Raw genomic sequence first — 27,972 nt, 5'->3', positions numbered from 1 at the left:
AGCTTCCATGCAGATTTTCTAATGAATGTACATGGGGGTGGGGAAGGGCCAGAGTCTGCTGCTGCAATACTGTCCCACCACATACTAGCTGAATATTTATGAAAAACTGAGAAAAGAGCAAGAAGCCTTACCAACGTTACCCAAATGATCTTGATGGATAACAGAGCACTCTATGCATCCAATTTCATTTAGAATGCTTATAACTTGCTTTATAACCCTGAGAGGCTCTTGAAGTTGCTTACAAAAAAATAAAGAAATCTCATTAACAAAAAAATGGTATCAAATAAATGCCCCTAGGGTGACAGGTTTACTCAGGTTGTATTTCCCACCTTCGGCCTTGGGTCTTTCTTGATGCTGTCCTCCAATTCAAGGGAAGGAAGACCCAGCAGCTGGATCTCATTCAACCTAAGATGGAGGCAAGTCTCTTGCTGGAATTTGCCAGCTGCCAGGCAGAGAAGGGCTGATCAGCTGTAGGTCGTTCAGCCCATAATGGAAGCAAGCTTTTCCTTACTGGAAGCTGGTGTTGGAATCTGGAGTAGCATCTGTAACTGAAGGACTTTCCTTGTTCATAACAACCAATGCTCACCCCTCTTTGCTCTGCCCCTTCCCTGCGTTTGTTAGCATCTGGTTCCCTACTGAGAGAAACAGGGTGCTAGACTAGGTGTTCAGCAAGGCTCTACTTTCTCATTACTCATATCCTTTTTACACAAGCGACAAAAGGAGACAACAGCAGTACAAATGCACCTTTGCATGCCCAATTACCATTTACACTTGCATGCCAGTGCAAGTAGATAAATAAGTACCGCTGTGGCAGGAAGATAAAGGTGTTTCCGTGCGTTCTGGCTCCCATTACGGTGTCCCATTGCACCAGAAGTGGTTTAGTCATGCTGGCCACATGACCCAGAAAGCTGTCTGTGGACAAACGGCGGCTCCCTCAGCCTGAAAGCGAGATGAGCGCCGCAACCACATAGTTGCCTTTGACTGGACTTGACCATTTACAACAGTGCATTCAGTCATTAACTTGAATAGAACTAAAACTGTTATCTGTTAATTAGCCATGCTAAGTGCTCCATGTTTGGCAGAATACAAATCTCAAAATAACAGACATATTCTCTGAGGCTTTATGTATGCACATGCTAAGCACTCCATCTCCTTTAAAAGCAGCATCTAGACTATTTTTCATTCAATCACCTATTTAGAATGGTGTAAAGAAGACAGGAGAGTGAACACACACTACGAAAACGATCCATCTATTTGTTTCTCAGGCTAATAATTCACCTTTTTAAAAAAAGAATACAGTGGGGGGGGGGGTTGGGTTCCATCATTGATTGAAGCCCTTTACTCTAGTCACTTTTCTGTTTCTTACATTAGCAATAATCCAAAAACTTGACTGTTTTACAGTCTCCTGTCTCTTTCGTGCATCATACATGCCGGGTAGTGTGCAAATGCAACTCTGAACATTCAGTATCCGTTGAAAGGATGGTTGGGAATATACACTGCCTTGAAACTAGAAGATGTTAACACATATTATTTGTTCCTGGTTAGCCTCACACCTTCCTTTCCTTTCTCTTATCTGCTTGTTATCCTTGCTCCCTCTTTTCTTCAGTTTCTTTTGTTGTATTCTCCTCTACTAAAATTTGATAGCAATTTTGGAAAAAATCATGTCTCACTGCTCTAAGGGCATTATATAAACCAAATAAATAATACATTTAAAACAGAGCTGCAATTTCTGACCACTGGTCATGCTGCCTGGGGATGATGGGAACGGAGCCCAGCCAGTAGCTTCTGGTTTAACTGTTCACCATATGTGTACACATACAGAGATTCAGTTTGTATTAATACATCTCTCTGATTTCCACTGAATTTGTAATTGCGAGAGACTACCTATGGAGACAGCGACGGGGGTGGCGCTGTGGGTTTAACCACAGAGCCTAGGACTTGCTGATCAGAAGGTCAGAAGTGCGAATCCCGGTGACGGGGTGAGCTCCTGTTGATTGGTCCCTGCTCCTGCCAACCTAGCAGTTTGAAAGCACGTCAAAGTGCAAGTAGATCAATAGGTACCGCTCTGGCGGGAAGGTAAACGGCGTTTCCGTGTGCTGCTCTGGTTCGCCAGAAGCGGCTTAGTCATGCTGGCCACATGACCCGGAAGCTGTACACCGGCTCCCTCGGCCAATAAAGCGAGATGAGCGCTGCAACCCCAGAGTCGGTCACTACTGGACCTAATGGTCAGGGGTCCCTTTACCTTTACCTATGGAGACAGTATAAAAGGATTAAAGATGCTCAAACAAACTAGTGATCTGACAAACCCTAATTGAGCTAAATAGTTTCCTTTTTCTTTCTTTCCCCTGATTTTGTAGAAATCAGTGGGAGGCTACCTATTTATAAGCAACATATGTGAATTCACTATTTCTCTTAAACCACACACTTATCTGAAACAAGGATGAATTGCAACAAAGTCAGGCTGCAGACTTGGATAAAATCCAGCAAGATGAATTGCAGCTGAACTACAGTCTTGAAGCAGATCTGAAGCTTTCAGTGTGAGTCGTGTTATGTCTGTGTTACCGGTATACCTGCACTGTAGATATGGTGCCAGCACACAATTCATTGCTTTAGTTTTTCCACAAGCATGGTTCATGGGACACTAAGCATCTGACTTCTTTTAGACAGATTATTACACTTACTCATTTCTTATGTCCCTGAACAGCACCTGAACGTTTCGAAGAAAGGGGCTTGTGCATATTTAACACAGCATAGCATCTAATGGCATTAAGTGCTGTATTGTCGTGAGTTAGTTTTGCTTCGGTAATTGCAGATATCATCAGCACTGTGCATAATTCATATCAGTTCCTTTCTACACAGGTGCTCACTCTTATTTCCATATCAGTAATTAGTGCTTGACAATGAATGTTATCTAACCTGTCTAGGTGAAACAGACAAATCTAGTCACAATACAACTCTCTAGGTGACTGATTTAACCGTGCAGACAATTGGGACCAACCATTCTGAAAGTAAACTTAACAGCTCTGTTGTACATTGGCCAGCCAGAAATGCACATTTCGTCTTGCAACCCTTACTCATATTTCTGTTAGGGACTCATAGCACTGCTTCCTTGCCAGTAAGCAGGATCTATGCCACGTTCCATTGCATGGCTGCTCCAGAGCCAGTCCCAGAAATAAAGGGTGGTATCCAACTAAGCTATACTCAGATTCAACTCACCTCAATCACCAAGATCCTTTGAGGGGGGCACCTCTGGTGGGTCTCATGCCTCTGAAGTTTGGCTGGCCTTCACAAGAGATGAAACCTTTAGTTTGACAGGCGCTGCCCTGTGGAACTCCCTGCTAGCAGAACTTTGGGCAGGAAGTTCTCTCCCTCCTTTGAGATGTCATTTGAAAACTATATTGTTTAGGTACGCATCTGCAATCTGAATTTTCTCTTTTAAACCCATCAGCATTTATGGATTTTAAAAATTGATATTGTTATGGATATCTTTGTTCACTTTAATTTTATATGCTGCAATCCACCTTGCTACATGTTTCTTAATTAATATGCAGATTATAAACACACAGATAAATAAATTAAAGAGAGTTGGTGATATGCCTGTTCCTAATTGGAACTTAATGGGCCAGTCCCTTTGGGCTTCAGATCAAAGAGAAAGGACAGCCAACAGCATCATCACTGAGGAATACAAGAATAAGCAGAATTTCATTCTGAGACAATTTGTCAAGAACAATTCATTTTTTTAAATTGACCGACTCCTCTCTTATATGGGGATTTGTATTGCTCTGAGCCAGGGGTCAGCAAACTTTTTCAGCAGGGGGCCAGTCCACTGTCCCTCAGACCTTGTGGGGGGGGCGGACTATATTTTTTTGGGGGGAAATGAACGAATTCCTATGCCCCACAAATAACCCAGAGATGCATTTTAAATAAAAGGACACATTCTACTCATGTAAAAACATGCTGATTCCCGGACTGTCTATGGGCCAAATTTAGAAGGCGATTGGGCCAGATCCAGCGCCCAGGCCTTAGTTTGCCTACCCATGCTCTGAGCCATGCAAAGAATTGAGGCAAATGCATTTTTTGACAACTAATACATTTGATTTTCACCAAGTTGAGTATTTTGACCTTCAACAAAGTGATCCCCACTTTGAAGTAATTCAAAAGTGCCAAAGAAATAGCAGCATTAACCTTAACTATTGTCCAGAAGTGCTGATGCATTTTTCATATCATTTAGTAAAACTAAATAAAAATTAAGAGTTTGTTTTGCTATGATGATGTTTGACAGGATCACCATCCTATTCTATGCAGCACCCTTATTCTTATTCATTATCTTTGTAAAGAATTTTGAAACTCAAGAGACTGCAAATTCAACCTTGTAAATAATACAATTATATTAAACAATATTTGGAGGTTTTTTTTAATCGCATGGGACAATTCTCATCCATTTTCCTATATCAAGCAGCAAGCACTCTCTAGTGACACCTAGTGGCTGTGATGCAAACATGCTCTTATGCTGTATTTTATGGTGACTGGATTGTGCTGGTTCCACATAAACTCCGAGGTTATAGGCACAATCTAGATAAATTTAGGGCCAATGGAATTAATAAGGTTAAGGACACAATTAAGCACTGCTGTGTCATTAGAATTAAACAAAGAATGTAAATAATAGTTATTTTTATTAATTGTGCATGTTAATATACTTCTAAGCTAACACCAGTATGAAGACAATGGATTGTATCCAACTAAGACATACTCTGTAGACTTGAGTTAGTCATGGCTATCCTAAGATATTCCTAAAACATGTAGGAATTTTTAAAATCTGTTTTAAAAAAACCCCACTTGATGGACATTATTTTTATACTGCAGAATTTTCTATCAAGTTCTGTTATGTTCATATATTTGTAGATGAGAAAACGGTATTATTTTTATTCACTCACAAATATTTCACCTACATTTTAAGAAGCAAATACCCAAAGAGAAAAATAGGTTTTGTGTAGGAGTGTCAAAAAGCAAATTCAACAAGACACATCACAGATTCAAACAAATCCTTCTGTTCATGGGCTGATATGCAAAAAAACCACCATCAGGCATGGCCTAGTGCATTGAGTCCTAGAGTGATATGAACCTGAGAACACATTTAAAACACCACTGTGTTTGTGCCTTTGTACAAGACCACTGAGCTTCAACTGGTGGCTCACGCAAGCTCAATTAAGGCATGCTGTGGCTACCACCATTTTGATAAAAATTCTATTCCCCCTTTTGTGTGCTTTGCCAATGGAACTGGGGTGCAAAAAAGTCGGGGGGGGGGGTGTGCTGACGAATGAAAGGGATGCCAGAGGGCATTTGTGTAGCAGGAGCCAGCGTGCAAAAGTCTTGTGTTAGGCTGTAGAAGCAGCAGAAAAAGAGAGCAAAAATATAAATTCACTAAAAGTATAAAAAATACACTAATAGTCAATACCACATTGGAGTTAAACTTGACTCCTATGTCTGAAAAGACTTTTATCGTGCTAAGCTACCAAGAATATTATTGGGCAATGTTAGCAAGGAGAATGTGAGCCATGATGTTGGCTGGTTATTACATCTGCTGCAATCTTTGATGAGGTTTAGGGTACAGCTTGATTCAAATTTAATAAGCCATGGCATACTAGCCTGAAAACGAGCACCTGGGGCACTTCAGCTTTGATGCTCCCTGTCATTGTATTAGGCAACAGTGACTGCAGGTGTAATTGCCTAGCTCATGATTTGCTCTCTCAAGGTTCCCTTCTATTGTCAAGGGACCAGAGGGGGAAGAAGAAGAAGAAGAAGAAGAAGAAGAAGAAGAAGAAGAAGAAGAAGAAGAAGTAGTAGTAGTAGTAGTAGTTTGGATTTGATGGTATTAAAAGTTGCCACCATTGAACCCTGATATGGCAGATTATATCTACACAGCTAGATTATGGTCTTGACCATTTTAAAAACAAACAAACAAATCTATCCCCTTTCAATAAACAACAACCATTTAGTGTATGTCCTTTGCTTTCTGTAATTTCCCACAAAATTGCAGTTGGGGCTCTTTAGTTGATACCCCATTTTTATTCAGCATCGTTGTTGTTACGGTATGGAATTGCCCTGAAGAAATAGCCATTACTACCCCTGTTCTTACAATGACCATTCAACAGCACCACATATATAAATATAAAAAAAGAGTCTTACCTCCCTCCTTATACCTTCAGCTCCCTTTCTTCCTTATTTTATTTTGCTATTTCATTATAAGCTCCCTAATGGCTGCAGCACCAAGCAATTAGTGAAGGGGTTCAGGGTATCAAATTCTAAAGCTTTTCCAAGAGGTCTAATAAACTGAGAGTGGATGGAGGCCAGTGGCGTAGCGTGGGGGGTGGAGGGGGGCCGGCCGCACCGGGCGCAACATCTGGGGGTTAGGGTTAGGGGGCGCAAATCCACGGGTTAGGGGGCGCAAATCCACGGGTGCTGACAACCCACGCTACGCCACTGATGGAGGCAGAATCACAGCTACAACCCAGTGCCATAACTTCCAACAAATTTCCACAGGAGGTCCAGTAAGTGACCAGAAGAAAATCATGGGTGCCAACTACCTCAAACTCTGGCGAAGGTTTGTATTACACAGAATGGTTTCCATAATAATGCAAGCACACTTATGGTAAATATACTTTATGAGTCTTTTGTTAATGCCCCAAGGCAAGCACTGAGGGAGAGAAGGAGAAGGAAGGAGGGAAATAGGAGAAAACACACAGTTCTGCCATTGAGCATAAGGGAGGGAAAGGTAAGTCTCCTGAATGAAACTTGCAGCAGTTAGTACAGATGCGGGGGGGGGGGGGAGCGTGTCATCTTGGGAATCAAGGTGTTCCAGAATCTAGGTATTTTGTAATGACTCCAAGAAGGCTGCCAGCACTGATTTCCTATGGACTGCACTAGAATGAAATCTGAACTCCAAACCCTACCCGCCACTGCAGGGACTTTGGAGAGCTACTGCTGAGTCCACAGCCCAGCCACTTACGGTGACTATGGTGGAAGCAACAGGAGAATGATTGGGGCTGATCCCTGCACCACCTCCAGGCTGTTGCAGTAATCCTGTATGGATCGAGCCTGACACTGGCCAGCAACAGCCTGAGTCAGGCTCACTATCCACTGAATCTCAGACTGTTCAGCCCCGCTCTGCCCCCCTCCCCAGAATGCCTCCCATTTTGCAGTTTTCCACTACCAGGTATACCAGTAGCAGGCTTCCTGCCCACATGGCTTATCTGTGGCCAGAAAGGGCAAGTCAGTGGTGACTGGCTCCATCCAACCCCTCCCACAGGCAGTGTTCAAAACTCTAATTGTTCTAGGCGCATTTGCGGCAGGGGATTTCATTAGTGCAAGCAGTTGCTGAGCGCAGTACTATGCCTAAGATTTCAGATTAAAACTGCAGAGTGGAAGGAAAGGAGGACCTTTTTCTGCCTCCCCACTTCCAACTACTCTCTGAAGACTGGAGAAGAAACCCTCTTAAGAACATAGGCGCCGACTCCATGGGGCTTGAGGGGGCCTGAGCCCCCTCAAAAATTCGTTTGGGGGGGCTCCGTCCCCCCAATAATCTCCGGCGCCCCTCCAGCAGAGCGCCATCGCCGCCCCTCCCCCAGCCCAAAATGCACAGGGTCGGGCTGCCTGCATGCCTCCTGCCCTCCCTCCCGAGCAAAAGCTCCACCCAATTTCCTTCGGAGCTGATTAATAGGCGCAGCACGAGGAGGCGGCGCCACTTTATTTGCATATTCATGAGCTTATTTATTATTCATGAGCTTTCCCGCCCCCCCCCATATTTTTTATAAGTCCGCGTCCCTGCTTAAGAATATTAGGGGGGTGGGCAGGGGAAGGACTGGACCATGTGAAAAATGAACATAATACTTTAGCTGCAGTTCATTCATTTTCAGCTTTGGATTCTTGTTATTAAAAAAGCACACCTAGCCATTCTGTTGTTGCGCCCATAACCTAGGTGTAAGGTGCCATTTAGCTTCTAGCTTTCTAAAACTGCCCATAGGGGCTGTGGGTTTGATTGCTCTGCCTCTTGGTTTTATACCCATCCTTCAAATTCAGTTTCTATTCTATTCCCCTGCAGCATGACAAAGAAGGGAAGATGGAAGCAAAGGCACAATGCTCATTATTCGTTTAATGAAATCATGGTTTATCAGACTAAACCAGACTGAAATCATTATAGCTGAATCAGGCCTCTGAGTATAGTTTAGGACAGCCTTACCTAACCTGGTGCCATCCTGATGTTTTGGATCAGAACTTACACCAGCACGGCTATGAAATTGTCTCACCTGTCATATGTGTGGAAGGATCTCTGCTTTAGTATATTCCTTGCTGGCATTGCTCACGTAGTTTATATTTCATTTTAAACAATTTACTATTATTGATACCTATTTTACAATGACAGGACTGGAGTAGTAGCAACTGGCCCAAGGCTGCCCAGTGAATCTTATAACCCAAGTGGTCCATATTGAACAATGACCACTAACCTCCACAACACACACACACACACACATTCAACCTGTAGGATGCGCTATATAGTTTATATCAGAAAAACCCAACTTGCTGAACTTGGAAGGCTAGTCATTTTGCCACCCTTTCCTGCTCTTCAGGCTTCCCTACCTTGCAGGAGGCACATCAATATTTGAAGATACAACTTTGCGTTTCTGCTCAAGAAGGCAGATGGAGCGGGTGCTTTCTTTCTCGTGCTCATGGACTCTGCCAGGTTTTTTGGTGTCTGCTGTTTTCGAATCCTCTTCCTTCATCGCCAACAGAAAAAAATGTTGGTCTGACAGTTTTTGATTCAGATCACTTTTTAGCTCCTCCTGCTGAAATGCTGCGAAGGTCATTTCACGCTTTATGCTGGTTGCCTGAAAAATTAAAAGGGATTATTAGATTTCTTGCAATTCATTTGCATCATTTTAAAAAGAGGGGGCAGACATAGCCTCCAGACATCCAATTCTATTTAGCAGCTCCGACTCACATGACCAACCACTTTGCTTCACAGGCTTCAGACAGAAACCTCTTCATTTCCTTTACTAGAGATATCGGCAAATTGTCATGGGCACCCCATTGAGAGGGCCATCCACATATCAAAAAGAGCAGCAAGGGCAAACAGAAAGGTGCTCTTGGTGCGCAGCACCCAGCCTCAGCTCTAGAACTACCTTGCTCTGTGCATCAGGGGAGGGGAACTTGTAGTCTTCCAGATGCTTATTAGACCTCAGCTTCCATCATTCCTGACCACTGGTCATCCTGGCTGAAGCTGATGGGAGCTGAGTCCAACAAACTCTGGAGGGCCACAGGTTTTCCCACCCTTGACACAGAGGAAGGAAGACCCAGCATGCTCTCACAGCAGGGCCATCTTGGCTGTGAATCCTGGAAGACTTGCTCTCTGCCTTGCAGGCCTTTCTTTTCCCACCTGGGCTAACTCCAGCTACCAAAGCTGAGGCTGAGCAGACTCTTGGGCTAGGGTATTGTTGAGGTGGGATGGTTTGCGAATGTTACTTATTATTTTTTGTATCTTTATTTTGTATCTTATTATGATTTATGTGGAAATTGTTCAATATGTGTACTTTCTGATGTTTCATTTATTGCCTACGATGGTTTTTGTTAATGTTTGTAATTATGCATGTTGCAAGCCGCCTTGAGCATGACTTACATATTCTTAGAGGTGCTTAAGTGTCCAAACTTATTTTAAATTGCAGTTGTCATGTTTTACTGCTTTGTTGTTTGCTACTCTGGCCTCTTGGGGAGGGAGGCTGGGACAGAAATTGAATTAATAAACAAACAACAAATATATTAGTGAAAATAGCATATAAAATGTGTTATATTAGGGGAAACTGCTCTCAGTTATATTAGGAACTAATTCTGTTATTTTTTTTAATAAATAAAAAATCACAAACTGACGTGGAAATGTACTGAAATGAATTTAAAACTGGAAAAATGAGTAACTGAAACGGAAATGGGTAGCTTCGTACAACTTTGCTTGCATCTAGCCACACTATGACCATGTGTGTGTGTGTGGAAGGTAAAAGACCCCTGACCGTTAGTTAGGTCCAGTCACGGACGACTCTGGGGTTACAGGGCTCATCTCGCTTTCTGGCCAAGGGAGCCGACATTTGTCCGCAGACAGTTTTTCTGGGTCATGTGGCCAGCATGACTAAGCTGCTTCTGGTGAAACCAGAGCAGCACATGGAAATGCCTTTTACCTTCCCGCCGAAGCGGTACCTATTTATCTACTTGCACTTTGATGTGCTTTCGAACTGCTAGATTGGCAGAAGCAGGGACTGAGCAACGGGAGCTCACCCCGTCGTGAGGATTCGAACTGCCGACCTTCCAATCGGCAAGCCCTAAGCTCAGTGGTTTAGACCACAGCGCCACCCACTGTGAAAATAGTCCTGTGCAAAAAAAGGTGCAGCTTCAGTCCTGAAGACCTTTTGTGAAACATGAAGGTTTTGGTTAAAATCTTGATGCTTCCAATAAAGTTTATCAATAATAAAAAAACAAAATAAATGCAACAGATGCATAGTAGTTTGAATACATGGATGGGGAGCGGAGTTCAACATGGGTATTATCGGGAAACACTGCTGATTGTTGCCCAGTGCCAGTTTATTTTTTTAAAACTGTAAAAATAATTATGCTGGTTTAAGGTTACTGTAAAATACAATGAAAAATTACAGTGCAAGCCCATGCACACACTTAAAATGATTAGAGGCAAAATATTTAAACACATTTCCCATTTTGTAGTTTCCTTGGAAAGCCTTCTGGCACTTGTTTCAAGAGTAAAACCAGAATGATTACTTTAAGAACACAAATGGTATCCAAGCTGAAAGCATTAGTCATATTATACTTCTCAGCATGCAGCCAAATGACATATTGCCAAGAAAATATGTTTCCCCTGTGTTTTGCAAAGCAAAAAGCTCACAACACAACACAACCAACAATTGTAAACAAGTATACTTTTCACTTTAGTAATAAAGGTCATGTTTGAAAGACAGATGAGATTTCCTGTTTTGAAAGTTGATTTTTAACCAATTATCCTGAAGAAATCAAATACTAATTCTGGGACAATTCAGAGAACCACTGTGTGCCTGGCACGTACCTGACACGTATGTGCATAGGTCAGCTGTCCAACCAAGGTGCAGAATTTGGTGGCCAGGCTGCTTACTGGGGCATGATGGCTTGAGCATATTACACTGATCCTGGTCTGACTGCACTGGCTGCCAAATAGTTTCCAAGCCCAATTCAAAGTCCTGGGTTGTTGCTTTTTACCCATAAAGCCTTAAATGCCTCAGGACCACAATACCTCAAGGGTGGCCTCTCCCCATATGAACCAACCCAGACCCTGCATTCATCATCTGAGGCCCTCCTTCATCTGCTTACTCTACGAGAGGTTTAGAGGGTGGCAACATCATAACGGGCCTTTTCTGCAGTGGCTCCCTGTTGGTAGAATGCTCTCCCCAAGAAGGTTTGGCTGGCACCTTCATTATACACCTTTAGGTGCCAGGCAAAAATGTTCCCTCTTCAGTCAGGCCTTTGGATGATTAACATCTTACACCCTTTAAAAAGTGTTTGTGGGAGGGGGGTAAGGTGGTGTACTGAAAATCTCCCACAATGTCCCAAATGGATGGGTCTGCTAAGGAATGCAGAAGACTTCACATCTGCTGAATTCATGGGGAGTGATAATATGGGTAACAATAATGGGTAATGCTGCATATGGTGAGTAAATAGGGATAAAGGCAGCAGAGAAAAGAGTGATGAAATGAAATGCAGCAGAAGTGATGGCCAGGAGTTTTTGTTAGGTCTGTTGAAGCCTGTGTAGGCATTTGAGGATTTGCAGCAAGTTCTCATGGTCCAAGCTGCAGGCCTATGGGTGATGGAAATTTCCCCTTTGCAAGTTTAGTTTAAGAGAACAGATGAACAGCACTCCCAATCTGCACATGCAATAACATGTATGGGGGTTCATGCAAAACTGGATTCAAATTCTAATCAACAGGTTCAATTAACTTTGTGTTACTATCCCCCCATCAAGTTACCATGTATCAAAGACCAGATTTTTTACACAGCCTTCAAATTTTGTCTGGCTAACCTGCTCTTTATAAAGGGATGGGTAATTATAATTTTAGACTTGGGTAAAGAATAGAAATGCAATGTTCCATGTTTGACACATATTCTCAGCCTCATTGCTCTGCACAGAGACCCTTCCTAAGTCAAAAAGTTTAACAACTCTATGCTGCCATTGTGCTAGTTGCTTCTCCAGTCTGTCACATGATGCCTCTGACTCTGTAGGCGGCTTACAAGGCAGAATGGTACAGATAAAGTAAGTTTGCTTTGCTGCAACCCACTATGACTCAACTCTACTTATCTGCTCTTCTTCACAGACCCGTGATAGGGATTTCCAGTAATTCAATAACTATGCCGACAGAAGCCTAGTCTGTAGCAAAACTTGCTTTATTAGACCAAATTAAGTTTCAATCCATGACTTAATTTGAAGTGGTACTATTATGGGATGCACCTTCCCCTGCCCAGCTTCAGTGGCGAGATTAATGATTTGGGTAGAAGAGTTCTAGACATAAATGAAAGGACTAAGGTGCATAAAGGGAAGGACAGAAATTTGCAGTAGCCAAGACAAGAGATAACCAGAACACGTCTTGTGGAGTCTGAAAAAACAGCTGCTGGGTTTTTGTTGTTGTTGTTGTTTTGGTTTTTGCTATGCTATGCAGAAGAAGAGGAGTTTGGATTTGATATCCTGCTTTATCACTACCCTAAGGAGTCTCAGTGGCTAACATTCTCCTTTCCCTTCCTCCCTCACAACAAACACTCTGTGAGGTGAGTGGGGCTGAGAGACTTCAGAGAAGTGTGACTGGCCCAAGGTCACCCAGCAGCTGCATGTGGAGGAGCGGCAAATCGAACCTGGTTCACCAGATTACGAGTCCACTGCTCTTAACCACTACACCACACTGGCTCTCACTTGGTGGCATGACTTGGTGACTGAGACTGTGTGTGGGGGAGATAGAGAGGGGATTCTGAAACAAAACCTAGATTTTATTAAAATTATTTAAACACGGCTTCCCATACAGGGGTCCTGAAACGGCTTACAAAATAAAATTCAACACTAAATGTTTTAAAAGTGAATATTAAAATATACATAAAATCAGCAATGAGCAATGCCAGTAACAGAGTGCTCCAAAGAGTGGGTACCACTACAGAGAAGGCCCTTTTTCATTCCCCCACCCCAAGTGACATGCTTAGAAAATATGGTACCACTAGCAAGGATTTCTCTGATTATCTTAACACCCTAACATGTCTGCATAGGGAGGGGAAGGCAATATCTTACCGTATTTTCGCCCCATAGGACGCACCTAGTTTTTTTTTGGGGGGGGGGGGATTAAAAAAAAATTCCCCCCAGGTGCGGGGCTGGGGCGGGGGAAGCCCGAGCTTCCCCCGACCCCAGAACAGGCTGCTATCCGCAAGCCGTGGCAGAGATGCGCGACTTTGTGCAGCTCTCCCACGGCTAGTGGAGAGCTGCATGAAGCCGGAAACCTGGGGCGTGCTGAGCTCAGCGCGCCCCAAGCTTCTGGGTGCAGGCAAGCTCTCCGCTAGCCGTGGGAGAGCTGCGCAAAGTCGCGCAGCTCTCCCACGGCTTGCAGATAGCTTCCTGAAGCCTGGAGAGCGAGAGGAGTCGGTGTGCACCAACCCCCCTCGCTCTCCAGGCTTCAGCGAATGCCTGCATTCGCCCCATAGGACGCACACACATTTCCCCTTCATTTTTGAAGGGGGAAAAGTGTGTCCTATAGGGCGAAAAATATGGGAAGTATTCTGGTCCCGAGTTATTTAGGGCTTTATACACCAGAAACAAAACTCTAAACATTGCTTGGTAGCTAACAGCAGCCATCCTGTTTGAGCACTTTTAGCTCTCCACTCGGTACCTTCGCTGCCATCTTCTGCACTAACTGCAGCTTCTGAAATAATTCCAAGGGCCGCCCCACAAAGAGTGCATCCCAGTAACCCAAATATAAGGACTGCCGAATTCCAGGACATCGTTGCTACACTAGTTGGTGATAGGTGCTCCCAATCACCAAGGTTATTTTAGCCTCTGGTGACATAAGAAGAATTAATAACTGGTTAACAGGGAAGATAATATCTATAGACCCTACCCAATAGCCACATTAAGAAGTCTTCAGTTAACCATAATTTTGCACTATGTGCAACTGGGAAGCTAGTTAATGGCTTCAGAAGAAGCCAGGATATGAAGCCAACTTCAAACCATGGTTTGATATCCTACCTTATTCTCAAGCTGCTAACCATGGCTTCTCAGTTTGGATACACATGAAACTGTAGTTAACTGAAGACTTCTTGGTTTGTTTCCTGGCTTTCCTGCAGGGGTACAAGGCTCATTCATACCTCAGCTTATTAGGCCAAAATATTATTGTCTGAATGTAGCCAAAGAGAAGGAGGCTTAGGAGAAGCAGTTCAATCATGCATGTACCGTATTTAAGATGACAATGATACATCCATGAAAAATATATATCAGGAAGCTAGTTGGAGATGCAGGACAAGATATATGGAATGGGAGACTTCTGGATGTAGAAACATTACGCAAAACCTTTTTAGAAATACTTACAATGATAATAAAAGGAGACTTACAGGAATGCTTAGGGTGCAAATTCTTCCTCAAAGCTTTTACTAGCACCAATAAACCCTTCCCGTAAGTCTGAAATATGCTTAATAGCACACCATCACTGGAAGCAACAGGGGCCAGACTACACCTCATGCTGTTAAAATATCAAACATCTAAAAGGCTATTTAAAAACAAATCTAATTGATTTGTATTCTTAACATACAACTCCAACCTCAAGTTCTCTTAAACATATTTTTTTTTGTGCTAGCCTGAGGATAAATCAATTTGAAAAAGAAGAATTATATTGTACAATCTATTCAGCAAGAATAATATTCACAGAGGAGCACAATGAGGTAAGAAAGATTCTTCTATCAATATTTGGAAAGGTGCTGCTCTGAATTTTAATGTATCATTACATTCTAGGCTACTCCTTGCATTTATTTACTCACTCACCTTGCCAATACCTGCTTATTATAAATAACCTATGCTAGTTAAGCCTAATCATTCAAAGTGTCTGGAAATAGCTGTTCTGAAGAACACTACCTGAAATAATGCATCAGGAATGCCATTATAAGCATCACTTCTTCTAAATCAGCATTATATTAAAAAAATAGTACAAAGAAAGAGAATTCGTAGCTTTGCTATTCAACAGATGAAGAACTAATATTCCACTCAAATATCAGTTTCTCCAGAACAGAAATGTGAATGGCTTTATTGTGGTCAAGAAATTACATGACTACTACTATATATTGCACGGTTTCATCCAAAAGGGCCAAAAAAGGAACAGTTTTCCTGCGTATCTCTTGACAATTCAAAGGCTAGCCAGTCACCTCAACACAGAAACAAGTCACATTTAGCTATACTTAGCTTACCCTGCCTATTCTCCCTCCCTTCCACGTTGCATGAAATACAACATAACGGAATATTAATCTTCTGCTGCCCAAACAATATACTATATTTAAAGTTACAAGAAACAAAAAGATAGTTTACACATGCAAAAACAAACAAACAAACAAACAGTGAAAGAATAAATGGAAGAGACTGGTGCACCTTTCTGGCACTTCTGTGCATATACAGCAGGGCTGGCCAACATGGCGCCCCCAGGTGTTTGGACTACAGCTACTATTATTCCTGAATCATGCTGGAATGAGATGTGAGTTGTTATTCAAAACATCTGGAGGGCACCTCATTGGCTACCCCAGAATGGTGCATAGTCACCAGAAGGGAAGGATATACATTTTTATATTAACAACACATATGGCTGTTAGTCCCAGTAACTGCATATTCTTTTTGCCGATTGAAGCTGGCATATTTATGTAAATTTGTGTACTTTTCATTTGATAGGACCAACACAGCAACTCCTCTTTGCTCCATACTTTTCTTTAAAAAAAAAGAAAAAGGCAATGGCTCAATTCAGGTAATTTTCCAAACCATAATTTTAAGAAGCAGGAACATGTCATTGCCCTTTACATTTTTTCCTCACTACTCCCTTCACTTGCATGTCCATTCTCTCCTCCAGCCTCAGATTCCCCCCCCCCCAGCTGTAGTTTGTTGTGATGCCTAAAACTGGAAACTCTTTTTACTACTAAATCTTCAAAACCATGGCTTGGAGAAGGTTTGCAGACCATTGTTTGTATGTCAGCACTACCTATGATTTGCTTTATTGGCTATCAAAGCATACAATGCCTAAGAAAAGTGAGAGATTGGGTGCATGGGAGAAGAGCAGGGAGACCACGAATTTGCAACATGCTCCCAATCCTTCAAATTATGACCCAGCATATCAGAAGAGAAGTACAGTATCCAAGCTGGGACATTGCCAGGAATAGTCTTTTTTAAAAGTTTCTCCACAGTTTTGGCCAGAGTTTCAAAAATGTGTAACATTAACTGATGGTGCAGCTTTTGGCTTCATAGCACAGTTACTTTTTAACCCTCAGACCAATGTGTTTATAGTACAACTACTTCCAGTATTAGTCATAGTACTGTACATCCTTCTTGGTTTTACCAGCAGATTATTATTATTTACATTATATCAATGCATTTCACCTGATGATAAAAAGTCAGGTTTTAAAATTCTCAGTGTAAACATTTTTCAGGCCCAAATGTTAACAATGCAAAACTGCACTCCTCAACAGCTTCCTTCCCCCATATAAAAGAAATATAATACTTCCCCTTATGCTTCATGTTTCTGAACAGAAGTGTTCTTGTCATACACAGCAAACGTCTTTGATGTTTCTTGTCTTAACCAAGCTGAGTTTATTTCTGGCATCAGAAACAGGTTAGAACTCTTTGCATTACAAGCCAACTATCGTGTGTCAAGTGTTTGTCAGCCTTCATCACAGTTATAAAAACATATCACATTAACCATCAACACAGTTGGATCTTTAAGCCTTTCTGGAGTAGTCAGTACAAAACGTCGTTTCAACTTGTCCATTAGCAATGTTGTTAAGTAAGCATTATACAGTTTTTAGATATGGGGCTGCAATGCTACTCCATGATTTAGCACTTCCTGAAAGACGCGTTCTCCTGAGTTTGCAACCTCCCTATTTCTTTTCCTAGAGGTGTTTGAAATGCCCCTCCCCCTTTTAGTTGTTTTGTTTTATCCAAACTAGAAACAGTGTTTGAATGCTAGCTGTAGTCATTTTCAAAACATTCCAATTTCAATTTCAAACCACCTATTATGAAGCTGAATTGTTTGAACTAACTATAGTGGCCGTTACTTATTTATTTAAAATATTTACTATCTACTTTTCATTTCCAAAGAATCCAACAGTATAGAACATTAAAACTAAGGCAACAATGTAACAAAAAGCATAGCACTAAAATGGCTACAACTTAATCACCAGGAGGAAACATGATACAATATTAAGCCATCAAGATCAGGGACTAATGCTCTGTTGAAAGCCTGGGTGAACAAATGAGTGTTCAGCTGAAGAGGGAACTCAGAAGAGTCAGCGTCAGCTGCACCTCAGTGGTGAGTGAGTTCCACAGTCAAGGCACCACCACTGAGAAGGCCCTTCCTCTATACAGTGGTACCTTGGTTTACAACCATAATCTGTTCCGGAGGTCCGTTTGTAAATCAAAACAGGGTGTAAATAAGGCGTGCTTTCGCCAATGGGGCCTCCCCCCCAAAAATTGTTTGTAATAAAAAGAAATGGGTCATAATAATAACAATAAAAGGTTGCAAACCGGAACATGCACTTCCGAGTTTGACATGTTTGTAATCCAAAACGTATGCAAACCAAGATAGCACTGTATTGACACATGGTTTATTTCAGCTGCCTGCAGGAGTGCCAGGTTGGCCCTGAGACTGTGGGTGCCCGGGGCCTTGGGTGCCATGCATTGTGCATGGCCTTGGTACTGAAATTTGTGGGTGCCCGGGCACCCCAGGAGCCAGCACCTACAATATGGCTGCTTGCAGCACAGGCAAGAGGGTCTCCCTTAAAGATCTTAACACACAGGCGGGTCTATATGAGAAAAGATATTCCTACAGGGAACCAGATCCCAAGTTGTTTAGGGCACCTTGAATTTGGCTCAGCAGTTAAATTTCTTTACTATTAATCACATGGTTCACACTGTCTAACAACATCAAAGGGCCACAGGTTCCCATTTCTACTTTACCCTATCAAGCTCTCTTCTCTACCAGATATTGGGTTAAACTAGCATGTGTCCTTCACTGTACAGCCAAAAACATTTCCAAGCATGCAGCACAGTTCTCAGGCTTCTATATTTCGACAGGGAACATGAAAAATGACAAATATATATACTTTTGAATAGGTTCAAACTGTAGGTCTCCAATCACTACTTATTATCCCATTGTCTACAAACACTCACAGAACTGCAGCCACTGGTTCCATCACTGGTACATCTACCAATTAAGGAGCCAAAACACCAGTGTTGAAAATTTCCATGTCAACCATAATCAAGAAAGAGAGACACCTGAGACAGAAACATATCCTTGATCATGGCTTGCATTAGTGGTGGTGTTAAGACGGCAGAAGGAAAAATCCAAGCTAAGGTCACTTTTACAATACCTGTTTATCAGACCATTCATCCCAATTTGTTTGCAGTGAGTTTATACAACATCATGTCAAGCAATTTCCACACTTTCCAATACATTTCCCCATCACTTTCCTTACCGCAAGTCCAAAAAAATTGTTTACGTGGGTTTGTTGTACCAGTGTGCCAAATCCATTTAAATAGTGCCATCTGCATTTCATAGTACGAGACTCAATCCTACCTGCAAAATGGCAACAGTTTGGAAGTGGCCGAATACAATTTTAAGGGAGATGATAAGACATCAAAAGATACATCCTCCTGTCAACCTGTTGGGCAATGCAACATTTCTCCACGCTTTCTCAGCCAAATCACAATAGGCTGTGTTGTGGTTATGTAAAATTGGACATGGTAGATACTGATAATGATTAATAATAAGCTTTGAATACACTTCATACTGTATTCCACTGGGCAGCAGAGAATACATTTAAAGCATAGACTTCACAGGGTTACATATCTCCCTGTTAACTCAGGGAATCTATCAGGTACCTTTGTAATCTGGACAACTGCAAAATGTCATATAGGATAGCCCCACATAGAACCATTCAGAAGTTTTAGCTTTACCAGAACACGGGCCTAGTTCTACAACAGTGACAATGCTAAGGAGATTGTGACGCATAGAAAACTCTATGTTAACCTCTATGTGGGCAAGCAGAATAGAAGTATAAGAAATAAAACAGTGACAGACCACCTGGACTGATTTCCTATTTGTCTTCTGGGCACAAGAGAGGAAGCGGCGCTACCAGGGAGGACTTCTTAGTGGTGGCACCCCAATTTATGGTTCCCTAAAAAGTACCTCCTTCAGTCAACTTTTATCCTTTGTTTTCCCAAAAACCTTTTGCCTGATTTTTGCTCTGATTGTTAGCTTCCCTCTGGCTCTTTAGATCTTGATGCATTTTCATGTTTTTCTGTTTTAATTGTTTCTCTGTCACTTCTGTTACTAAGTTTCTTTGTATACAATGCACCTTGCAATTTTTTTAAAAAACTGATGGGCAATAGAAAAATATAAATTATGAAATGCCATGACCCTGCATTATGAACATTCTTTGTAATATTGAAACTTGTATATGAATGCATTGAAGATAAAGTAAACGCATAACAACAAAATAAAAGTTGACCTTTAAGATCCAAAATAGCCTTAGGTACATACTGCCTGCCTTCCCTAAATCCCACAGCAAGCCTGAAGATCACCTATGAAGCATCCTGTAGTAGAGTCACACATGCTTGTTTCAGAAATTTTAGAACCATTTCTTCACTGGTCACAGGGGACTCTGGTCACACACAGTGCAAAGATCGTGCTTTGCAGTGGAGTCCTTATGCTCATCTACTCAGAATTCAGTGGGGGTTACTCCCAAGAAAGTGTGTACAGGGATGCAGCCTTAATTGCTCCAACTACTTTCCCAATATACCTGCCCATTACCCATTCACCCACCCCCCAAACACTTAATATCCCCATGGCTCTCTTCACTGCCACATTATGTTTTACCATTATCTCCCGTTTCACTGTTGCAGCTAAGCCGGCTCCATTCTTTTGCAGCAGCGTGGTTCAGATGCATGCATTTCAAAGCCTACACGCACACCCTAGAACCCAACAACGGTTATCAATGGTCATTCCAGCATTGCCCTCTACTGTCAGAGGGCACTTCGTTTCATGTTATTCATTCTAGCACAGCACACCATCCCTAACCCTGCAACAGCAAAAAGTTCTGCAACAGAGCACAACAGACCGTGCAAAAGGATCGCTGTTGATGCTTTTATTAAAAAAATGTAAACAACAGCCATCTTTATTTACACTATGAGCTAACTGTCTGCGATGGGTAACAGCAATCCCAAAGGGCCCTTACAAACCAGTAGATTATGCTACATTTCCTTGTTTAAATCCACAATGTTTTGGTGTTTTCAAATGCACTCTACCTCCCCACCCTTATGCCCTTTCCACCCAGTACGGTAGACGTACACCTGATGCCTTTGTCACACATTACATGCAGTGGTAGCGTGGGTTGTCAGCACCCGGGGAAGGCAAGTAATTTGCACCCCCTAACCCGTGGATTTGCGCCCCCTAACCCTAACCCCCAGATGTTGCGCCCGGTGCGGCCGGCCCCCCCTGCACCCCCCACGCTACGCCACTGATTACATGATTCCCTCGCAATAAACGTGGGTAGGTGGGTGGGTGGAGGGGACAGTTATGCAGCGGAGATGGTATGCGGCGGTTCTCCCGTCCAGCCTGGCAGGGCAGTCAGATGTGCAAGCCTGCCTTGCAATGGAGTCAGTGCCCCGTCCCTCCAGCCTCGCGCTGAGAAGGCACTCTGCGTATGCCCCGATGCCCCCTTCCCCTTTCTTAACCGCCCATTCTCTTCCTACCCAGGGCTGGAATTCGGGGTTGCAAGCAAGCGAGGCCCGCCTCCCGCGCAACTTCCAAGAGGTCGCCCTACGCAGCCCCTCCGGAACGCAGCCCGGAGACTAGAGCAACGAACGACGACCCCGCCGGCCCAGGCAGGCGGCGGCTCCGACGGCGCTTTTCCCGCCCAGCGACGCCGACGCACCTTGAGGCTCCCCCGGGCGGCCGCGTGGCCCTTGCCCGGCCCGGCGTGCTCCACCGGCGGCGGCGGCGGCGGGCTGCCGCTGCCTCCCGCTCCTCCGCCGCCACCCGCATCCGCCTCGTCGGCGTCGTCGTCCTCCTCCACGTCGACCACCACGTCTTCCTCTTCGTCCTCCTCCTCGAGGGCGGCCGCCGAGCCCTCCCGCCGGGGCGGCCTCCACGAGTTGTCGAGCTTGGGCAAAGGCTGCGCGGCCGACGGCGAGGCGCTGAGGCGCCGGCTCCCCAGGCTGGAGCGCTTGGCCAGGCGCCGCGCTTGCATGGCTGGCCGCGCCCAGCTCGCCTCAGCGCGGCGCGCGGGAAACAGCAGCAGCAGCAGCGGGCTCGCTCGCTCGGCGGCGGGGCTCGGCTAGGGGGCGGCGGCTGAGGAGGCACTCACGGCGAGCAGGCGAGAGGGCAGCTGCTGCTGCTGCCGCTGCCACCGCTCGGAAGGAAGGCCGGCCGCCGCGCTGCGGCCATGAGGGCGACCCGCGCCGAGGGCGAGCGGCTCCGGGGCCCCGGCTGCCTGCCTTCCCGCAGGCCCGGCGGTGGCGCTCCCCAGCTGCGGGGAGGGACGGGCCGAGGCTCTTTTGCTAGTCTCTCTCTCCGCGCGGCGTGCTCGCCCCAGCCTCAAAACCCGGACTGGAGTCGCCTTCCCGCGCTGCACAGGCGGCCGCCGCCGAGGAGCTGCTGCGGGGCTTGGGACGCTCTCTGCTCCCTCCTGCTTCACCCAGCAAGCAATAACTGGCGGTAGTCCGAGGTGAGGTGGGCAGGGCGGCAAAGCCAAGGCCCGGCAGGAAGGGGAGCTTTCCCCACCACCCACCCCGTCCGGACCTCGCGCGAGGAAGAGACGCTGGAGGTGCAAAAGCAAGCAGCAGGTGGAGGATGGCGCGCGCCTGATTGCTCTTTGGGAAGGGGCAAAAGTGAAGAGGCGGAGAGAGCATCCTCGGGGGAAGCGTCGTCAGAAGAGCCCTAAGACCCAGGGCCCATCTCGTCCCGCCGCCTCGGCAGTTTTCCGGATGATTATGGGAAGCCCGCAAGCAGGTAGGGCTGCAAAGACTTATTCCTGTCAGAATCATATAATTGTAGAGTTGGAAGGGACAAGCATCTAGTCCAGGCCCCCTAAACTCGAACTTCCAGGTGTTTTGGAACTACAATTCCCAGCATCCCTGACCACTGGTCCTGTTAGCTAGGGATGATGGGAGTTGTAGTCCCAAAACATCTGGAGGGCCGAGTTTTGGGGTGCCTGATCTAGTCCAACCACATGCAATGCAGGATTCCCCTCCTCCACAACGTGTGGGGCTCAAACCCGGGGCTCTGAGATTAGGAGAGCTGCTGTCAGTTAGTGTGGACAATGCTGAACTAGGCAGAGTGATGGGGTAACTTGGTATAATGTCACTTACTATGTTCCTAACCTTTTCAGCCCAATCCAGTGCTGGTTTACGCAGACGGTACTCTTAAATGGGGCTTATTCTGAAGTAAGTCTGTGTAGAATTGCATCCGAACAGCCTAGGAGCTGAATGGGTTTAGGGAAACTTAGCTACTCTGGATGTTGTTGGGTATTAATGCTGTTTGTCCTTATTTCAGCACCTGGTTTTTCACTGCCTTTTTCTGAAGCTTTGTTGTGCATTTGCTCAAACTTGCACCTTAGTGGTGGTTTTCCTGGGGGAAGAGCCCTCTGCCCCTTTCCCTTAGTTGTTGCTAAAGGTGATCCTTGTGTTAATTGATAGAGCAGTTAATCAGTCTATGCCCCAGAGCCCCGAGGTCCACTAATCAATAAGTAAGTATTAAGCACACCATAAAAGGTTCTGAGCAATGTATAACCATATACATGAAAAATAACCAATATTTTAAAAAAACAGACAGACAGACAAACCTGCTCCTCAGACTGATATCAGTGTGGTATCAGGGTAGAAGCCCACCATGTTGCAGCTAATTTTCAGATTAACCCTTCAGAACTATTTTTTTTTAAATCTCAGAGACCATGTGTTCCACACAGAAGAAGCATGGTCGAGAATGCAGGCCAGCGTGACAACAACCCAGAACAGAGACCAGAATAATCTCCTCTGTTACATAATTACCTTTTGTGCCAAGTGGAATGGATAAAGGAAGGAAAACAATGTAGCATGAATACAATAATTATTTATTTATTTGTATGCCATGCAGATATATTCGCTGCAAAACACACACACTGTACTTACAGGGGCGGACCTGAGTTTCCAAAGTCTGATAAATGGAACAGCATTCAGTTTGCAATTCTGAGTTTTGGCAGAGGGTGTCCATAATACCCAGAAGCCAATGTTTAGGGACAAAATTCACCTGGCACCCATCATTAGCTCCTTCTAACCCTGTGCCCATTGGTAGCACAGACGGAAATTTCTGCTGGCTCAGAGCCACCATCTCTGTACTTAATAGGAACAGCGTTGGCATGGTTATCCAAACCATATTGTTCTTACTCAAGGCTTCTTCCTGCCTGCTTTTGCTCAAGCACTAGCACACCAAAACAAAACCTTAGGAAACAACCACACAGAAGCCTCCTTTGTTTTCAGATCATTGGGGCCTTTAGACCTTTATCAGCTCAGTAGCAGCATTAAGGCAACTTGTTTTCACAATGTTTTAGGAACTTGCCATTTGGGAATCGGTGACCTACAAATCAAAATGAGTTTAAGATTCTTCCCTTTTACACTGTGCACAAAATCTCTTCCACCTGTTAAGAGGCTTGTCACTCTGAGATGCCTTCAAGACCAAGCAAGTTTAACTCTATAACATCCTTAGTCATTTGTCATGTTTGACAAATTATCTACAAGATGAGCAATATTGCTGACAACCTTGGAGGATTGTTGGTTAAGATGGCACTGGATGTAAAGCTGAGGACTAATCTCTAACTGGAAGAAAGAGCGGAGGGGCTCCAGGTGCTTGAAATAAGATTTTAGCTTTATCTATTTTGGAACAAAATAAATCCTTCATTTTTAGCAGCATTTCTCAAAAGCAAGTAATGTAGAACACAGCTGCCAAAAAATGTTCCCCCAAGGAAGGATTTATTCCTAAACATGTTGGGTCTGGAATAAATCTTATTTCAAGCACCTGGAGCCCTCCACCCCTCCTGCTGTTGGTGCTTTCCTGATTTTGTGGTTGGTTATCCTGAAGGCAGCCCTGTTCAGGGAAGTTTTTAGTGTGTAATGTTGTATTGCACTTTTAGTATTTTTGTTTGGGAGACACTCAGAGTGTCTGGAGGAACCCAGTCAGATGGGCAGCATATAAATAATGAATGATTATGATTGTCAAAATATCTAATTGCCACACAGTCACCTTCCACTACTTTTCAGCCTATTTGTAAAAGGGAAGGGATGGGGTGGATCATCTTTGATGTGGCACACCCCTTTCAACATAGACGGAATGGATAAAGTAATTTTTGAGCCAGCCAGCCTACCCCTGTAGGTGCAGCTTCCCATTAAAGTAGGGGCTGCAGAATGCACTCCTATTCTCAAAGAATCACCTCAAGGGAAGCAGTGCCTGTAAATATGGTCTGCCACACCTGATTGCTTTCAGACTGTTGCCATTTTGCAGGTGGAATTCGGGCAAATTCTGGTTGCACAAATAAAGTGGATTTGGTGCACTTGCCTAATAACAATCCACCTCTGGGTTTGTGTGTGTGCGCGCCCGTGCATATGTGGCAAGAAAAGGGACAGGAAAATGCACTGGAAAGTGTGTGATAATGATTGCAGGGAGATTAAAAAGTATCATATCAACTAAACAAAGAGTCTTGAGGAGTTCCAACTGCCGGATGAACTCAAAGTCACCCACTTTATAGGATTGTTAGAAGGATGCACAAAGTATGAACAGTAAAACACTTTGCATTTGAAAGTATTAGAAGTAGAATAGAAATAATACTGTGGTTGTGAGAGAACACAGGGTACTAGGCAATGTCCAATGCTGATGTGATACAAGGTCACAAAGATTAATTCTTGTAGGCCTTGTAGTTTGTTACTTAGTCTACAAAAAGGTTCAGGGGCTAGGAGGAGCCTAGAATCTCCTGCCCCCCAAATTGCCCTGCTTCATAATTTAATGGGACGTAGCTGTTGCATTTCATGTGGTTTCAAGACTTCTGTTCTAGTGAATCTCTGTTTCAGTTAAACGCTAGCTCGCTCAATAGCTCAATGGCTTGTGGGCCGATACCTTGAACTGAGTTAATCTAAGCTTCTGCTGAAAAATCCATTACGGCTTTTCCATCAGACTGTTCCTCCTACCGGCAGAATGCAGTCTGTAAACATGTGTGGCTCTGTTAAAAAGTCAGCCTCTCATTGGTAGAACTACTCCAGGCCTCCACTAAGCTACACATCTGAGCTGTCAGTTACTTTTACAGTGTGCACTAGATTTTGGCGCCACAGCTGGAAGTGAGGTTTTTGTTCCATAACAAAAACATGAGCCTGAATGGCAGTGCGCAGAGGAGAGGAAGGCAGACGCTTGGAGAGAGCCTGAATGCTGTCAGGGGAGCTTTTGGGTTTTCAGAGAGAGCATTCGGATTAACTTAGTATGTTTTGTTTGTATTCTCAGTCATTAAATGTGTTAGGGTAAAAATGCAAAATAACGAGCCTTAGTGATGCACAGTCTTATAACTAGTTCCGTAACCCCATGAAGGTGATGAAAACAACATCTTGTTCGTGATGAAAAATGAAGCCCCGTGCATGTGTGCTTAAATCCCACTGAGGTTGGTGAGACTTCCTCCCTAGTGTGTTTAGGGTTGCAACCTAAGGCTATGCACTTATTTGGGAGTCCTGTTGAAATCATTGAGACCTGTTTGTTAGTAAGCACCTGCACAGGATTGAATTGTAGGTGCCAATTCACATGACTGTACTTATTCATTTATTTATTTATCTGGCTGAAATCAATACAGTTTGTCCTTTTTGTGTGTGTGAATTGGACTGGCATTGTTCCTTTTGATGCAAGTGTGCAGAATTGCAATATACAGTCATACCTCGGAACGGGTTACTTCCGGGTTTTGGCGCATGCGCAGAAGCGCCAAATTGTAACCTGCGCGCGCACAGACACGGCGCTGAGGGCTGTGGACGCTGCAGGTTGCAAACTTGCTTCCCGCACGGATCACGTTCGCAAGCCGAGTATCCACTGTAATACATTCTGGTTCAGCTATTTTTAGACTATTTCCCAGTCAGTGTTAGGAATTGTTGCCACAGGGTTTTAAAAAATATATTCCAAGCAACAATGTGTACTTAATTCCTGGCAATAATACTTTTTTAGACCCCTTTTCTGTACCCCACTTTCAGTCCTGCTAGATTACACCTGCTTTTCTACCTTGCTGTGCATACATAACTCACTGAGAAGTGAAAGCAATTCTCAGAATTGTGATGTGTTGCCACAGTGTGTTTGTCGGTGTTATTTCTCCCTATGAGCCTTATTCCAGTTTGCTATATAGTAACTGAGGGTAGACGACAACAAGGCAATTGTGTTGCTGTGATATGGCTACTTTTTGCTTCCGTTGGTCTCCTGTTTTAACTAGTTGTCACTCACTAAATGAAAGGCTCCTAAACTGGAAGCTACAATTTCTAAACAAGCTTTGAGCTATGGGATTTGCTTGTTTGTTATTCATTTCATAAAATTTATATACCATTTGATTCTTTCTTGGTCTTGTTGTGGACACAATGGCAAATATTTTTATTCCACTAGGTATTTGGGAAGGGAATTTTTTTATAATTGTTTTTATAATTGTACAGTGGTACCTCAGGTTAAGTACTTAATTCATTCCAGAGGTCCGTTCTTAACCTGAAACTGTTCTTAACCTGAAGCACCACTTTAGCTAATGGGGCCTCCTGCTGCTGCCACGCCGCCAGAGCACGATTTCTGTTCTCATCCTGAAGCAAAGTTCTTAACCTGAAGCACTATTTCTGGGTTAGCGGAGTCTGTAACCTGAAGCGTATGTAACCTGAAGCGTATGTAACCTGAGGTATCACTGTATATGTATTTAAAATACATGTTTTATGTAATCCACTTGGGAACATTTGTGTTGAAAGGCAATACTGAAATAAATAAACAGAGCCATGCAGTTTGTGAGCAGTGCATTCGATACTTGAAGTAAACTCTGAGCTGGTTTGGACTCTATGATAATCATGGTTCATCATGACATGTCATAAACCATGGTTGCTGTGGTGGGAAGCAGCCACAGCAAGAGTCAAGCTTGTGTACTCCCTTAGCCTTTTCTTGCAGCATGGCTGCAAAGAGGAGAGCAGATATATTGTAGCTGTTTTTAGACTGTACCAGACAATATGTGGTTAATTTTAACCCTGGTTTATTTGAAACAAGCCATCTTCAAAACATAGTTTATGAAGCCAGCTTGTTTCAACAAACCATAGTTAAGATTAATGGTTTGGGGTTTGACTGACACACCAAACTGCAGCTGATATGAAGCAGAAACTTTGGATATCAGCCACAAATAGGAGAGGGAGAAAGGAATTGTTCAAGTCTGAGCTTTGTTTCTGTCACAATACACTATTGTTCCTTCCTATCACAATAAACTGACCACAGGCCACAGTCAGCAGCTTTGTAGGTCGCAATGGGCCACTATTGGTTCCTTATATAATTTAATCCCACATGTCACTTAATCACTTAATTAAATACAGCCCCATCCTCTAACCTTTTAAAATGGCAATGCGGAGGTGCAGCAGAACTTTAGCCAGCAGTTTGCAAGTTGTCTTTATGG

At 43.8% G+C, this 27,972-nt stretch overlaps 2 protein-coding genes across 3 annotated transcripts in view; one reads left to right on the top strand and one right to left on the bottom strand.

Annotated features, from left to right (window-relative positions):
- The window catches only part of ZNF704 (zinc finger protein 704), a 43,603-nt gene extending 22,020 nt beyond the window's left edge, over positions 1–21,583 (bottom strand). The window contains exons 1-2 of one of the 2 annotated variants that reach the window (XM_083517330.1): positions 21,229–21,583; positions 8,635–8,882 (exon numbers count right to left, since the gene is read on the bottom strand). In XM_083517330.1, coding sequence (XP_083373456.1) covers positions 8,635–8,882; positions 21,229–21,543 — 563 coding nt within the window. In that variant the 5' untranslated portion in view covers positions 21,544–21,583. The remainder of the gene's footprint in view (positions 1–8,634; positions 8,883–21,228) is intronic. The other variant, XM_083517329.1, reaches the window with a different exon arrangement.
- Positions 1–27,972, top strand: part of LOC310713404 (myelin P2 protein-like) — a 489,621-nt gene that overhangs the window by 198,680 nt on the left and 262,969 nt on the right. The gene's annotated exons all lie outside the window — the stretch shown is intronic.

Source organism: Podarcis liolepis, assembly GCF_965112155.1.
Source record: "Podarcis liolepis genome assembly, chromosome: 8".
Lineage (NCBI taxonomy): Eukaryota > Metazoa > Chordata > Lepidosauria > Squamata > Lacertidae > Podarcis > Podarcis liolepis.
The sequence above is the reverse complement of the archived record's forward strand: the minus strand, read 5'-3'. Positions and strand labels throughout refer to the sequence as shown.